The following is a 16232-nucleotide window of genomic DNA, read 5'->3' as shown; positions in this document are numbered from 1 at the left end:
ACACTGAATTTCTGTATATTGCTTTGGGTAGTGTTGCTATCTTAACAATATTATTTTTCCAATTCATTAACATGGGCTATCTTTCCATTTATTTAGGCCTTTAATTTCTTTCAGTAATACTGTATAGTTTTTAATGCGAAAGTCTTTTGCCTCCTTGGCAAAATTGATTTCTGTGTATTTTATTCTTTTTGATGCTATTGTAAACGGAATGGTTTTCCTAATTTCTTTTTTGAAAAGGGAATTTCTGTTTTATATTGCACATTGCTCAATGTATAAAATGCAGCTTTCATCCTAACTGCATTTACCTTTCTCTTATGTAGGTCCTCCTATTTCCTGTATCTTAAGCTGTTTTTCTTTGTGTTTTGTCTGTTGTTTTTTTTAAAGTTTTTTTTTTTTTTTTTAAAATATGTCTTTATTGATTTCAGGGAGAGGGAGAGAGAGATAGAAACATCAGTGGTGTTTCTATCATTAATCAGCTCTCTCCTGCATGCCCCCCACTGGGGATCGAGCCTGCAACCTGGGCATGTGCCCTGATGGTAATTGAACCAGGATCTCCTGGATCCTAGGTCCATGCTCAACTGCTGAGCCATGCCCTTCTGGGCTGTCTGTTGCCTTTTGGTCAAGTACATCTTTCAGTAATTTTGACAGAAAGAATATATGAAATCTAGAATTTTAGCATGTTTAAATAATTTCTGATGAAAATAATAGTCCCTTGCTTCTTCTCTCTCAACCCCTAATTTTCTTCTTACATGTGGAAAAATAGCTTTGTCCTCATACTTTAAACACTAGTTTCATGGAAGGTATTATGTTGTAGGTTCTTTTAATGTACACCCTTAGTATGTGTACATATCTTTATCATGGTATAAAATAACATCCTATCGTCTAGTTGTTTCCTGCACTGGAATGTGAATTCCTTGAGCGTAGGGACTCTTTTTTTTTTTGGGTAATCCTTGGGCCTAGCAAAATTTGTCTGGTACATTGTAGACACTCAGTATAGTTATCCCTCAGTATCTGAGGGGGGTTGTCTTCAAGACCCCCCTCCCAACCTAGGACCAAAATCAGCAGATGCTCAAGTCCCTTATATAAAATGGCATAGTATTTGCAAATTCTCCTGTATACGTTTTTTTCCCTCAGTTTTACTCTAATTTATTGTTGACACTATTACAAATGTTCCCCATTTCCCCTTCCTTTTCTACCTCCACCCAGCCCCCATGCCTCCTCCCTCTGGTCACCACTACACTGTTGTCTGTGACCATGGGCTATATGATCTTTGGCTAATCACTTCACTCTTCTTCATCCAGTCCCTTCCACCCCACTCATCTCTAACATTGGTCAGTGTGTTCCATGTATCCATGCCTCTGGTTCTGTTTTGCAGTTTATTTTCTTCATTACATTCCACATAAAAGTAAGATTATATGGTATTTTTTTTCTCTGACTGGCTTATTTTGCTTGGCATAATAATCTCCAGGTTCATCCATGCTGTTGCAAAAGGTAAGAGTTACTCCTCCTTTCCAGCTGCATAGTGTTCTATTGTGTAAATGTACCACGGCCTTTTTAAATCCACTCGTCTTCTGATGGGCACTTGGGATGTTTCCAGATCTTGGCTATTTAAATAATGCAGCTATGAACATAGGGGTGCACATATTCTTTCTGATGAGTGTTTTGGAATTATTAGGCTCTATTCCCAGAAGTGGGATTACTGAGTCAAAATGCAGTTCTATTTTTAATTTTTTGAGAAAACTCCATAATGTTTTCCACAGTGCACCAGTCTGCATTTCCACCAGCAGTGCACTAGAGTTCCATTTTCTCCACATCCTCGCCAGCACTTGTTGATTTATTGAGGGTAGCCATTCTGGTAGGTGTGAGGTGATACCCCATTGTGGTTTTAATTTGCATCTCTCTGATGATTAGTGACATTGAGCATTTTTTCATATGTCTGTTGGCTATTTATGTGTCCTTTTGGATAAGTGTCTGTTTGGGTTCTTTGCCCTTTTAAAAATTGGATTGTTTGTCTTTCTGGTATTTAGTGTTATAAGTTCTTTATATATTTTGTAAATGAACTCCTTATCAGATGTATCCTTGGCAAACATGTTCTCCCATACAGTGGGTTCCATTTTCGTTTTGTTGATGGTTTCCTTTGTTGTGCAGAAGTTTTTAGTGTGATGTAGTCTCATTTGTTAATTTTTCCTTTGTTTCCCTTGCCCTAGGAGATATATCAGCAAAAATATTGCTACCAGAGATACCTGAGATTTTATTGCTTCTATTTTCTTCTAGGATTTTTATGGTTGCACGACATACATTTAAGTTTTTTGTCCATTTTGACTTCACTCTTGTGCATGGTGTAAGATGGTTTAGTTTCATTTCCTTCCATGTACATGTCCAATTTTCCCCACACCATTTATTGAAGAGACTGTCTTTACTTCATTGCATGCTTTTGCCTCTTTTGTCAAATATCAATTGGCGATAAAGGTGTGAGTTGATTTCTGGGCTCCTGTATACTTTAAATCACCTCTAGAGATTACTTTTAGTACTTAATACAATGTAAATGTTATGTAAGTAGTTGATATATACAGTATTGTTTAGGGATTGACACGAAAAAATCTGTACATGTAGTACAGACAACCAACATCAGTTAGGCCTAAACTATATAGTACACATCAGCAACAACTGCGTAATGATTTTTCCTGAATATTTTCCGTTGGTGGTTGGTTGAATCCTTGGATGCAGAACCCTCAGATACAGAGGGCTGACTGTAAATATTGACTGAATATGTTTATCCATAGCACTGTAAGCTTTTAAATTGTGTTTCAGAGTGGCTGGTATATGTCATATTTATTTGTTGCATTGATTAAGAACAGCCATCAAAAAAGCAATCCTTTGCCTTTAAATTAATTGATGTGTACAGATCATTGGTTTTGCCCATATTCTTGCTTAGATAATCTTTCATCTAGTTTATTTGGATAGAGACTTTTTAGCAGTATGAAACTTTAGGATTGTTTGCAAAATCCTTCTGCCAAGATAAATTTCATGCATTATGCATACGGTTTTTATTGGAAGATAAGGAGAGAGCCTTTCTGTGAATGTTTCTAACTTAGCCAGTTTAATTCCTCAGGAAGATGTGAAAGCAGTTACTGCAGTAGGAACCAAGATCTAGCTTCATGAGGTTCTCAGTTACTACAAACAAAATTCAGGTTGTGTGGCTAAATGAAAAGAAGATACAGGTCTTTCCTGACATTTTAGAAGTTAATATATTGAAATATGAAGATAATGAGAAGTATCATTAAGTGTGAATTCTAAATTACTTGATGTAGAATGACATTTATGTATGAATATACATAAAAACTGAGATAATAGGGAAAGGGAAAAGAAAGGGCTGTTTTGCTTAACCTTTTAAAACAGAGAAATGAAAACTCGATTACAATGATTGTAAAACCATAAATTTATTAAAAATCATTGTTACTCTAAATGGGTGGTTTTATGTTATATAACTTATATTATGAAGCTATTAAAAAAAAACTGATAAAGAAATAGCCATTTGCACAAATTAACTGAGATTTTTGAAAGGGGAAAGTTTTAGCTTTCACATTTAAGCCTGTAATCCATCTTGGCTTAGTTTTTGAGTATGGTGTCAGGGGAGGAGGTGAAGGTTCCCATTTTCCCATGCAGATATCTACACGCTCTAGCATCATTTATTGGAAAGACTTTACTTTCCCTGTTAAAATGCCCTGGTGCCTTGGAAAATCAGGTGACTATATATATGGGTGGGTTTATTTTTTGGATTAAATTTTCTTCCTTTTATGTATTTTGCCAGTGCCATATGGTGTTGTCAGTAGGTGTAAATCTTGCAATCTGGTAGGGTAAACCTCCAACTTCTGATAGTATGTAGAAACAGAATTGATTTTTGTATATTGATCTTGTGTCTTATGACCTTGCTTAAATTCACTTATTACTTTTAATTCCTTTGGATTTTCTACATATACAATTGTATTGTCTGTGAACAAAAGTTAGTTTTCTTCCTTTCCAGTCCTTATGCCTGTTTCTCTTTCTTGCTTTATTGCACTGGTTAAACTTCTAGTAATAAATTAAAACTAAATTTTGAGAGTGATCATTCATGTTTCCTGATCTGTATAGAAAATCATTCACTATTTCTACTTGGATATTATGATGTTGGATGTGTAAGTTTTTGTAATTGCTCATATCACATTGAGAAACTTTACTTCTTGTCCTAATTTTCTGAGTGTTGTTAGGAATGAGTGTTGAATTTTATCAAATAGTTTTCCTGTATACATTGAGGTGTCATATGTTTTGCTTCTTTTTTTTTAATAGTTATATTGATTTTTCTAGGGTGCGGGGGTTAAGGCTAGAAATGCTATACCAGCCTTGCATTCCTGAGATAAGTACAATCTAGTCACGATAACATTCTTCTTAATAGCCGGTATATATATTTTAAAATTAAAAAAAATATATACAGCTTTATTTATTTGTTTATTTAAATCCTCACGGAGGATATTTTTTCCATTGATTTTTAGAGAGAATGGAAGGGAGGAAGTGGGGGGGGGGCAGAGAGAAACATCAGTGCCAGAGAAGACACATCGATTGGTTGCCTCCTCCACCAGCCTGGACTAGGGCCAGGGATTGAACCTGCAACCAAGGTACAAGCCCTTGACCAAGAATTGAACCAGCAACTCTTTGGTCCGAAGGTCGACGCTCTAACCACTGAGCAAAACTGGCCAGGGCCCATTTGTTAATATTTTATTGAGGGTTTTTGCACCTAAATTTATGAAGGATATTTGTTGGTAATTTTATTTCTGGTATGTTGGTTTCAGGGTTATGCTTTCTTCATAAAACAGGTTGTAAAGTGTTGCCGTCTCTTGTATTTTCTGAGTTTGTGCAAGATTGGTATTTTTTCATTATGTGTTTGATAGACTTTTTCAGGGAACCCATGGAGTTTCATTATTGACAAGGTCCCAGTCACAAATTGAACTACTCTGTTGTTTTCTGTTTCATTGACCCCCCCCCCCCCCAGTCTGTATTTCTATGTGGTTTTGATTTAATTTGCCTATTTTAGATCAGGGGTTGGTAGACTAAGACCTGTGGACCATAACTATCCCACTGTTTTTGTATGGGCTGCACACTAAGAATGGTATTTATTTATTTATTTATTTTTAAAATATGTCTGTTGATTTCAGAGAGGAAGGGAAAGGGGGGGGAGAGAGAGAGAGAAACATCAATGATGAGAGACTCATTGATTGGCTGCCTCCTGCACACCCCCTACTGGGGATCGAGCCCACAACCCAGGCATGTGCCCTGACCAGGAATTGAACTGCAGTCTCCTAGATCATAGGTCTATGCTCAACCGCTGAGCCATGCTGGCCAGGCTCTTTTTTTTAATGCTACAGTGACTGAGTTGAGTAGTTGCAGTAGAGACTGAATCTCAAAGACTAAAATTTTTACTATCTAGCTCTTTACAAAAAAATGTATAAACCCCTAGCTAAGTTACTGATTTTAGATCTTTTATTTAAAGCTTTGAAATTCACTCTGAACACTGCTTTAGGTGCATCTATAAATTTTAATGTGTTGATACTTATCATTTTTTATTTCTTAAATTTATCTTAATTGTTGAAAGTATTACAGATGTTCCTTTTTTCCCCCATTGACCCCCTCCACCCTGCATCTGCCTCCCCAATATTTGTTGTTGATTTATAGTTTGATTGTATTGTTGTCAAAGAACATGTGACTTAAAACCTTTGAAATAGAAATTTATTATGACTTGACTTTTATTGCCTAGCGTATGATCTGCTTTGATGAATTCTTCATATACATTTGAAAATGATGTATGTGTTGTACAGTTGGATGTAGTGTTCTATAAAGTCTTTGGTTTGTTTGATTGGTAATGTTGTTGTTCAGTTCTTCTATCTCCTTACTGATTTTTTTCTTTTTGTCTGTATGTCCTGTCAGTTACTGAGAAAAGTGTGTTAAAATCTCCCACTGTAGTTGTGGATTTGTCTGTTTCTCTTTTTAGTATTACAGATTTTTGCTTCGAGTATTTTGAAGCTATATGATAAAGGTACACATGTATTTAGGATTGTTATATCTTCTTGATGTATTGATTGAGCCCATAAAATTTTTATATGCCCTTTATTTCTATTGGTACTCTTGGTTTCATATATATACATATATATGTGTATATGTATATGTGGTCTTCATTATGTTGAGGTAGTTTCTATTTTTAGATTGCTGAGCTTTTACCCCCAAATGTCCCCCTTTTCCCCCATTAGCCCCCTTCCTTCATTAACCCCCTCCCCCCTGCACGCCTTCCCCCAGGCCTTCACTATTGTCTGTGTCCATGGGTTATGTATATATGCATATAAGTTCTTAGGTTAATCTCTCTCCACCCACTCACCCACCCCTGCCTTCCCTCTGAGATTCAGCAGTCTGATCAATGAATGCCTTTAATGTCTGGTTCTGTTTTGTTCATTGGTTTATTTTGTTCATTAGGTTCCACATATGAGTAAGATCATGTGATACTTGTCTTTCTCTGACTGGCTTATTTCACTTAGCATAATACTCTCTAGGTCCCACCATGCTGTCTCATAGGGTAAGGGCTCCTTTTTTTTCTTTTCTTTTTTACAGCTGCATAGTATTCCATGGTGTTAATGTCCGAGAAGATGCTTGATACAATTTCAGTCTTTTTGAACTTGTAGAATGTCCCATGTGCACTTGAGGAGAATGCATATTTTGCAGCTTTGGGATGAAGTGTTCTGTGAATGTCAGTTAAATCCATCTGATCTAGTGTGTCATTTAGAGTCACTGTTTCCTTGTTGATTTTTTGTCTGGAAGATCTATCCCTAAGGTCAGTGGGATGTTAAAGTTCACTACTATGACTGTATTGCTGTTGATCTCTCCTTTAAAGTCTTTCAGAATCCCCCCCCCCCCAGCCTGTGTGAGTCTTTTGTTCTGAGGTAGGTCTTTTATAGACAGCATATATTTATTTGGGTCTTGTTTTCTTATCCATTCAGATAACCTATGTCTTTTGATTGGAGTATTTAACCCATTTATAGTTAACATTATTGATAGGTACTTATCTATTGCCATTTTATTATTTTATGCCCTTTGCTCTATGGTACTCTTGTTTTAAGGTCTACTTTGATATTATTGAGCCACATTAACTTTCTTCGGATTTTTGCATGGCTTTATATTTTTTCTTCCTTTTACTTTCAATCTATCTGTGTCCTAGAATTAAATTAAAAAAAAAAAAAATCTTATAGTTGGGACTTTGTTTTGTCCACTGTTGAAATCTCTTGACTTTTAATTGGGCTGTTTTGTTCATTTAATATTATATGACCAAATTTTAAGCATTTTATCTTGATATTTTCTGTTTCTCTTATCCTTTGATTATCCTTCTCAGTTTTCATTTGGATTGAGATTTAAAAATTCTATTTTCATTGCCTAGTGGCGTTTTAGCTATATCTCTGGTTTTTTTTTTTTGAATACATCTTTATTGATTTCAGAGAGAGGAAAGGAGAGGGAGAGACAGATAGAAACATCAATGATGAGAGAGTCATTGATTGAGCCCACAACCCGGGCATGTGCCCTGACCGGGAATCGAATCCTGATCGCCTGGATCCCAGGTCGATGCTCAACCGCTGAGCCACGCCCGGCCAGGCTGTATCTCTGTATTTTACTTTTCTTTTGTGGTTGTAGTATTAGTCTGCTCAGGTTGACATTACAAAATACTATTGGCTAAGTGGCTTAAACAATGAAAACTTTTCTGACAGCTCTGGAGGCTGGAAAGTCCACGATGACTTTGGCAGTGTTTTGTGTTGAGAGCTCTCTTCCTGGCTTGCAGACAGCTACCACTTAGAGGGGGAGAGTTTTCCCCACCTTTATGACCTCATTTAACCTTAATTACCTCATCAAGACCCTATCTTCATGTATAGTCACATCCTTGATGGGTAGGGCTTCAGTGGATGAATTTGGGAGGAACGCAATTCAATCCATAGCAGTAGCTTCAGAGATTATGCTTCCTTAATTTCTCAAGTAGAATTGAATTAATACTATAACAGTTCATGAACAGCTAATGGTCTTATAGTTCATGTCCTTTTATATATGTTATAAACCTCCCAAACATTATTTTTTCAACAGTCAGTAACTTAAAGAAGTATAAGAAAACAGTCTTTTATATTTACTCATGTATTTATTTTTTCCTGAATCTTTTAATTTGTTCCTGGATAATAGTTCTTTTCCTACCAGTCTGAAAAAGTTCCGTTAGTATTTTTTTTAACTTTAAAAAAAATTGAGATGTAATTCACTTCCATAAAATTCATCCTTTAAAGTGTATATTTCAGTGGTTTTTAATATATTTACAGAATTGTACAGCTATGAACATAGTCATTTTTAGGACATTTCCATTATCCCCTCACCCCCTTCCCAAATCCTGTGCCCTCTACTAGTCACTGCCTATTTTTTCTCAGCCACTCCTCAACCCCACCTCAGCCATATGCAACCACACCAGACTCCTTTTTGTTTCTGTAGATTTGCCTATTCTGGACATTTTCTACAAATGGACTTATATATATTTTTTTGTGCTTGGTTTCTTATTGTGATGTTTTCAAGGTTCAGCCATGTTGTAGCATGTATCAGTATTGCATTCCTTTTATTGCTGAACAGTATTCTATTGTGTGGGTTATACATTTTATTTATCCATTCATCAGTTGATAGACATTAAAGTTGTTTCCACTTTTTGGCTAATACGAATAATGTTGTTATGAGCATTTGTGTACAAGTTTTCATGTGAAACAGTTTTGGGTGGTGATGAGCCCATTCTTACCTCATTGAATTGTCTCGGCACTCTTGGCATTTGAAATTCAGTTGATATAAATGTGTATATTACTAGACTGTGAATTCTGTTTAATTGATCTGTCTGTTTAGCCTTATGCCAGTATAGCGCTGTTTTCATTACTATAGTTTTGTAGTAAGTTTTGAAATTGGGAAGTATGAGTCCTCAACTTTTAATTTTTTAAAGATTTTTGGGGAGCTCTTTTGGAGTCTCTTGCATTTCCTTATTAATTGTAGGATCAAGTTGACATTTCCACAAAAATCCCAAGTGGGTTTTGACAGAGATTGTGTTGAATCTGTGGGTCACTTTCAGGGACTATTTCTGTCTTACCAATATTAAGGCTTCCAGTATGTAAACATGGGATATTTATCCTTTTTTAAAGTCGTCTTTAATATCTTTCAACAGTGTTTTGTATTTTGTGTACAAGTCTTACACTTCTTGGGTTCAGTTTATTCCTGAGTATTTTATTCTTGTTGATGCTATTGTAAATATAATTGTTTTCTTGATTTCATTTTTGACATTTATTCCTGGTGTGTAGAAATACAATTTTATTTGTGTGTGCAATTTTATTTCTGCAATCTTGCCAAACTCATGTATACCAATAGTTTTTTAGTGGATTTTAAGAATTTTCTATATACAAAGTCACACGATCTGTGAATGGAGAATATTACTTCTTCCTTTTCACTCTGGAGGCCTTTTATTTATTTTTCTTGCCTGATTACCTTTGTAGACCCTCTTGTACAATTGAGCACAAGTGGTGAGAGCTAATATCCTTGTCTTGTTTCTGATCTTAGGAGGTAGTATTTCTTGAACAGTCTGAGTTCTCTCAGTTGTCTGAAAATGTCATCAATTTTTTGTTTTTTTAAAAAAAAAAATGTCTTTATTGATTACAGAGAGAGGAAGGGATAGTAGAGAGATAGATAGATAAGAGAGTCATTGATCAGCTGCCTCCTGCTCCCCCCCACTGGGGATTGAGCCTGCAACCTGGGCATGTGCCCTGACTGGGAATCAAACCGTGATCTCCTGAATCATAGGTCAGTGCTCAACTGCTGAGCCATCCTGGCTGGGCAGTGTCTTCAATTTTAAAGGCGGCTTTTGTTAGATCTAGAACATTAAGTTGACTCTTCCAATACTTTATGATGGGTGTCATTCTGCCGTCTCCTGGCTTCATTATTTCTAATGAGTAGTCTAGTCAGTCTGTTGTTCGCATTGTTCCTCCAGTGTAATGTGTCTTTTTTACCTCTGCTGTTTTTATGTTTTTCTCTTGTTCTTTAGTTTTCAGCAGCCTTACCTCTATGGTGTGTAGATATGACTTTCTTTGTATTTGTTCTTTTTGGTATTTGCTAAACTTCTTGGATCTGTGGGTTAATGTCTTTCAGTTTTGGAATATTTTGATTCATTTTCTTTTTAAATGTTTCTCTCCTTTCTCCTGCTTTTTTGGAAGTGTAGTTATCATGTTAGATCATTTGTTGTTGTCCCACAGGTCTCTGACACACTTTCTCCCCCCCCCCCTCTATTTTTCAGTTTAGGTGATTTACTTTGGTAAATTTCAGCTCACTTCACATTTGAGATGTTAAAGGTGGGATTAGACTTGGGATCTAAGCACTGGGAGACTACAAATTCTCTGTATCACTCCTGCTTATTTTTCAGAAGTCCCCTGGAGGATAATTGGTGGAAGTGAGTTCTAGTTTTCTATTTGGGGTGCTCCAGATTCTAGTCTGCTCATACTTGGGCATTAAAAGTTTGACTGGTTTCTCTGTGTCCCAGCAAAGATCCTTTGCCTATACGTGCTTTTTTCTCTGTTAACCTGTGCTTTAGGCAATGTAAGTGCTACTCAGGGTTGAAAGCATTAGCAATCTGCCACCTAGGGAAGGGTGGTGGTTCTCTGAAATTCAGTTCATTTAGACTTACTTGTGTCCAGAGGTCTTCATTGGCTTTAAAGAAAAATTGAGTTTTTAAATTTATCTAGTGTTTTCTCATTGTTATGGTAGAAGTGATGTCGTCTTTGTGATCTTCAGCATTTAAACTGGAAGTGAAAGTCCTCCATTGGAGGATTTTCAAGTAAGGCCAAGATTTTAAGTAAGTTGTACAAGGAACAAGTAACTACATAGTGATGTAAATGGTTGCTTGTGCATATTTGAGATAAATGAAACTTTTACAAAGACAGTGACTTCAATTGGGTTAGTGAATAGTTCTAACACATCCTTAGGATACATTGGTACAGTTTATATGCTTTTAATTAAGGTTAATTGGGAGGAGGGGGAAACAAAAAATAATTGCGCTTTTTGAAGAATTATAAACACCAAATCTGCCTGCGTCATCCGTAGTTGCCTTCAACTACCCTACCTTTTTATTTTGGAAGAATGAATGTTAGATTTCTTATACTGAACGTGAGTTTTTCAGTTTTAAAGTTGAAAAATCACCTAGCAACAACATTATGAATGTACTAAAAAACTACTGGAACGTATGGTGAAAATGTATTTTATGTTATATAAATTTTGTCTTAATTTAAAAAAAGGAAGAATCAAGCAGGCAGTTTGAAAAGGCCCTTCCTGATATTTATTGCAATTCTTAATTGCAGTTGACATTTGTTTGCTTTTATTGGCAATTGTTAATCACTGTAGATTTCTTGAGTTTGATTTTGGTTCAGTGCCAGTTGACTTTCAAAATTGAATATTTGAAAAATACTATTAGGAAAAGAAGTGTTATATCTTTTTGATTTAGTGATAAGAGGGCCACTTGTTAAAACTTTACTCTTTATTATATATATTTTTTTGTGAGAAATTGACAAAATATAAAAGTGTGATATTGATAAGCTGCTTTTGAGAGCTTTGTTATATTATACAGAATAGTTCTTTCATTAAATTGGATGTTACTTGGTTTCCAAAAACCATTTTTTCCTCTCCTGAGTTACTTATGGAAAGATCTGTCCTTTTTAATCCTCCCTTCCTTGTCTCTACAGACATGTTGCCAACAATTTTGAAGACGGTTCCCATGTAGCATCACCAGTAGACCCGAATGGAAATTTCAATGTTGTCATTAAAGAGGAGCCTCCAGATGATTACAACTATGAACTTGGTGAGTTTCCAGAAGGGGTCACTGTGAAACAGGAAGAGACGGATGAGGAAACAGATGTATACTCAAACAGTGATGATGATCCTATACTAGAGAAACAGCTAAAGAGGCACAATAAAATTGATAATCTAGAAGCTGACCATCCATCTTCTAAATGGCTACCAAATAGCCCGTCAGGTGTTGCTAAAGCTAAAATGTTCAAATTAGATGCTGGAAAGATGCCAGTAGTCTATCTGGAGCCTTGTGCTGTCACCAAAAGCACAGTGAAGATTTCTGAGCTCCCTGATAACATGCTTTCCACATCTCGGAAGGATAAATCTGTGCTGACAGAATTAGACTATTTGCCTACATACATTGAAAATTCCAATGAGACCAGCTTCTGCATAGGCAAGGAATCAGAAAATGGTCTTAGAAAATATTCACCAGATCTCAGAGTGGTTCAAAAATACCCTTCACTTAAGGAGCCTCAATGGAAATATCCTGATATTTCTGACTGCATGAATACAGAAAGAATACTTGACAGTTCAAAGAGTTCAGCTGGGGACTCATTTTTAGGAAAAGAGGACTTGGGCAGAAAGAAAACAACTATGCTTAAGATTTCAGCAGCTTCCAAGACTGTGAATACTAATCAGAATGCACCTCCAAATGTCAGTGGAAAAAGAGGAAGGCCACGAAAATTGAAACTCTCTAAGGCAGGACGACCACCTAAAAACACAGGAAAATCTATAATTTCTACAAAGAGCATTCCTATGGGCCCTGGGAGTACCTTTCCAGATGTGAAACCTGATCTGGAAGATGTGGATGGTGTTCTCTTTGTTTCCTTTGAATCAAAGGTAAGATTGTTATTTCAGCATTCTTTCTAAGGAAAAATAATAATAATTATTTTTAAATATGTCTTTATTGATTCAGAGAGAGAGAGAAACATCAATAATGAGTCATTGGTCCGCTGTCCCCGGCACATCTCCTACTGGGGATTGAGCCAGCAACCGGGCATGTACCCTGATTGGGAATCCAACCGTGATCCCCTGGATCATAGGCCAACGCTCAACTGCTAAGCTGTGCTGGTCCGGCCAAATAATTATTACTGAATTGTATACCCGGCTGATGACCAACCTACAGTCTACTTTTTGTGAATGCATCCATTATGTGAGGATGTGTGCGTGGGGAACTGAGTGTCTCCAGAATATTTGGTTTAGTTAATAGGTATCACTTAAGATATTTTGTTTGAATGAACTTAAAAATTTATGTCTGCTTTGATACTAATTCATGATTTTTTGTGCAGTGTAGCTTGAATTTTTTAAATCTTCAGGTGTTTCTGGAATTTTCATTATTGTGGACTTTAAAAAGGTATAAGTACATGAAAAGTTTACTAACATCCCTATCCCCTGATTTTTTGTTGTCATTGTTGTTTATCCTGACTCGAAGATTTTTTTTTTTTTTTTTTTTCAAGAGAGCATGGAAGGGGGAGGAAAGGGGTTGGGGAGGAGAGAGAGAAAGAAACAGAAACATTGATATGAGACACATTGATCGATCAGTTGCCTCTGGAACGCACTCCTGCCAGGGCCGGGGATAAACCTGCAACCCAGGTATGTGCCCTTGACTGGGAACCGAACCCAAGACCCTGTGGTGCATGGGCTGACACTCTACCCACTGAGCCACACAGGCAAGCACTATCCCCTGATTTTTATCAGGAACAACAGAGTGCCATTGGAGGACCAAATATTAATAATCCTATTAATTTTGCTGTCTTACACATCAGTAGTTGCTTTTATTCCAACTTTTGAACTAGATTATTTTTTGTTTAGATTTTTATTGAAGCCTAGTCTGTAGTTCTAAATTGGCTACACAGAGGTTGAATTCTTTCTACTGTGTTTTTGCCACCCTCCTTGTTAATTGCTGAGTAAGTTATCTTTATATAGCCTATCTTTATGTTGGCTTTGAGAAATCTTTATGGGCCCTAGCCAGTTCTCTCAGTGGTTAGAGTGTTGGCTCGAAGACTGGGTTTGATTCTGGCCAAGGGCATGTACCTCGGTTGCAGGCTCGATTCCTGGCTCTGGTTGGGGCATGTGCGGGAGGCAACCAATCAATATGTCTCTCTAGACACATCGATGTTCTCCTCTCTCTCTCTCTCTCTCTCTCTCCCCCTCCCTTTCTCCCTCTCTCCTTTTCACTCTCTCTGAATAGCAATGGAAAAAATATCCTCAGGTGAGGATTAAAAAAAAGAAATCTGTGCAAATTGGCATATAGTTTTAGATCAGTTAGCTGAATATATTCAGATAATTTGCTCTCTTTTTTCCCTTCTGATTATTAAAGTGATATTAATATAGAACATTTAGAAAATATTGAAAAGTATCAAAAAGAAAAAAATGCTTCTGGTTTACTTTTAAACTTTTAGAAGTGATATGAGCTACATTTTTGTTTTAAATATAGGAAGCTCTAGACATTCATGCAGTTGATGGGACAACAGAAGAACCCTCTAGTCTTCAGGCATCAACCACAAATGACCCAGGTATTATATAATGATATAAAAGGATAGATGTATTTGGGGTTTGGCTCTAGAAGTGAAAGATGCAATGTTCATTTTTTAGTAGTACATACTAGTCTACTACATTAGTTTTCTCAATAGGTTGCAGAGCAAGAATTTCCCAGTTGGAAAAGGAATTGATAGAAGATTTGAAGGCCTTGCGGCACAAGCAAGTAATACATCCTGGTCTTCAAGAAGGTAATATTCTCTAAAAAATATATATAAGCTAGTTTTTAATTTTGTTCTGTTTCTCCTTTCCTTCCGCTCTCTTTCTCCTCTTTCTCCTTTTCTATTTCCCTTTCTTCCTTTTTGTTTTTTACCTCCTCTTCCTGAATCCATGATTTCATTTCTTTTCAGTGCCTCTCTCAGCTTGCATTTTTCTCTCTTCTCCCGCCATGATTTTCTCCCTTAACTTAAAAACATTTCTAGGTCTTTTTTACCCTAAGAGAAACCCTATTCTGAAGATACTGTCTTTCTTATATTTGTGAAACGTATCTATGCATTAAGAAATGTATCATGATAAGAAAGTGGTGTTTTCTGTTTTCTTTCTTATAACAGTATTTTCCTCCCTATTTTTCATCTTTTAAATTTTGGTTTCTTTTATCTCTGTGGCTTTTTTTGGGGAGGGGGATCCTACTTATTCTTTTATACTTAGTAATATATTTAGGTGTGTAAATAGAAGAATATTTTTCTCTCATTTCGTAGCTGTAATTTAAATTTTTTGTTATCTCTGTTTTGTTGTAATAGTTTATCTTGGCCTTGATTATGTTGCTTAATCCTTTTTTTAAAATAGTGAAATCTATTATACTTACTGCTGTTGTAGTAAGTACTGATTTTTCCATTTGTACTGTAAATAAAAGATTGTAAGCCATGTCCTAATTTTTAGTTTCTTACATCTTTGATTTAAGGTGCGCTTCTTGGACACCTTCAAAGTTTATTGAGTTTTTGATTGTTAGTCGATTTTCTTTTCAAAGGACTGCCTAGCTGATTTATATTACATAGTAGATCATTTATATGAGAGTGTAAGCATTCTGTGCTAACAGGAGGTTGATTTATAAAATGGTCATTTAATTTCTAAATCAAATGGAAATATTTGAAGAACTTTTGCTTTAATGTGAAACCACTTGTGTTGGATAGTGTGATCTTAAAGTGTGCAAATCTCAATCCAAGTGGACTGGGTACTGTGGATTTTAATGGACAATCATAACCATATCCTATTAGTCCTGGCTTGTAATAAAATTTGCTAATTTTTATTGTCAGCTTTCACTTCTGCTATTTTATTTATTTATTTATTTATTTAATTATTATTTTTTAAAAAATATATCTTTATTGATTTCAGAGAGAGGAAAGGAGAGGGAGGGAGAGAGAGAGATAAAAACATCAATGATGAGAGAGGCATTGATTGAACCCGAAACCCGGGCATGTGCCCTGACCGGGAATTGAACCCTGATCTCCTGGATCCCAGGTCGACGCTCAACCGCTGAGCCACGCCCGGTCGGGCTCTGCTATTTTATTTAAATAATACTCCCTTTCTCCATCAGTTAACTTACCCTTTATCTTTATTTCCCCTCCTACTTCCATTTTTTCTAGTTAGGTACTCTGATAATCTGTAAATATTATAACATGTACGTTGTGTTCTTTCAACCTAATTTCAACTTATGCTTTAGTGTTCTAGAGTTAAATATATCAGTGATCCCTGCCAGTGTTTTGCTCTGGTTTGTTTATTATTTCCTTGTTTACTAAGATTTGAGTTTTCTTTTCTTATAGACGTTTGAGTCAAATCTGTAATTTTTT

At 36.0% G+C, this 16232-nt stretch overlaps 1 protein-coding gene across 15 annotated transcripts in view; it reads left to right on the top strand.

Annotated features, from left to right (window-relative positions):
• MGA (MAX dimerization protein MGA) overlaps window positions 1-16232 on the top strand; it is an 82862-nt gene that overhangs the window by 10725 nt on the left and 55905 nt on the right. For 10 of the 15 annotated variants that reach the window (XM_087822159.1, XM_087822154.1, XM_087822148.1 and 7 more), the window contains exons 3-5: window positions 11802-12747; window positions 14345-14423; window positions 14529-14636. In XM_087822159.1, the coding sequence (XP_087678285.1) occupies window positions 11802-12747; window positions 14345-14423; window positions 14529-14636 (1133 nt within the window). The remainder of the gene's footprint in view (window positions 1-11801; window positions 12748-14344; window positions 14424-14528; window positions 14637-16232) is intronic. The other 5 variants (XM_087822178.1, XM_016212324.2, XM_016212318.2 and 2 more) reach the window with 1 other exon arrangement.

This window comes from Miniopterus natalensis, chromosome 1 (assembly GCF_054644295.1).
Source record: "Miniopterus natalensis isolate mMinNat1 chromosome 1, mMinNat1.hap1, whole genome shotgun sequence".
Lineage (NCBI taxonomy): Eukaryota > Metazoa > Chordata > Mammalia > Chiroptera > Miniopteridae > Miniopterus > Miniopterus natalensis.
The sequence above is the reverse complement of the archived record's forward strand: the minus strand, read 5'-3'. Positions and strand labels throughout refer to the sequence as shown.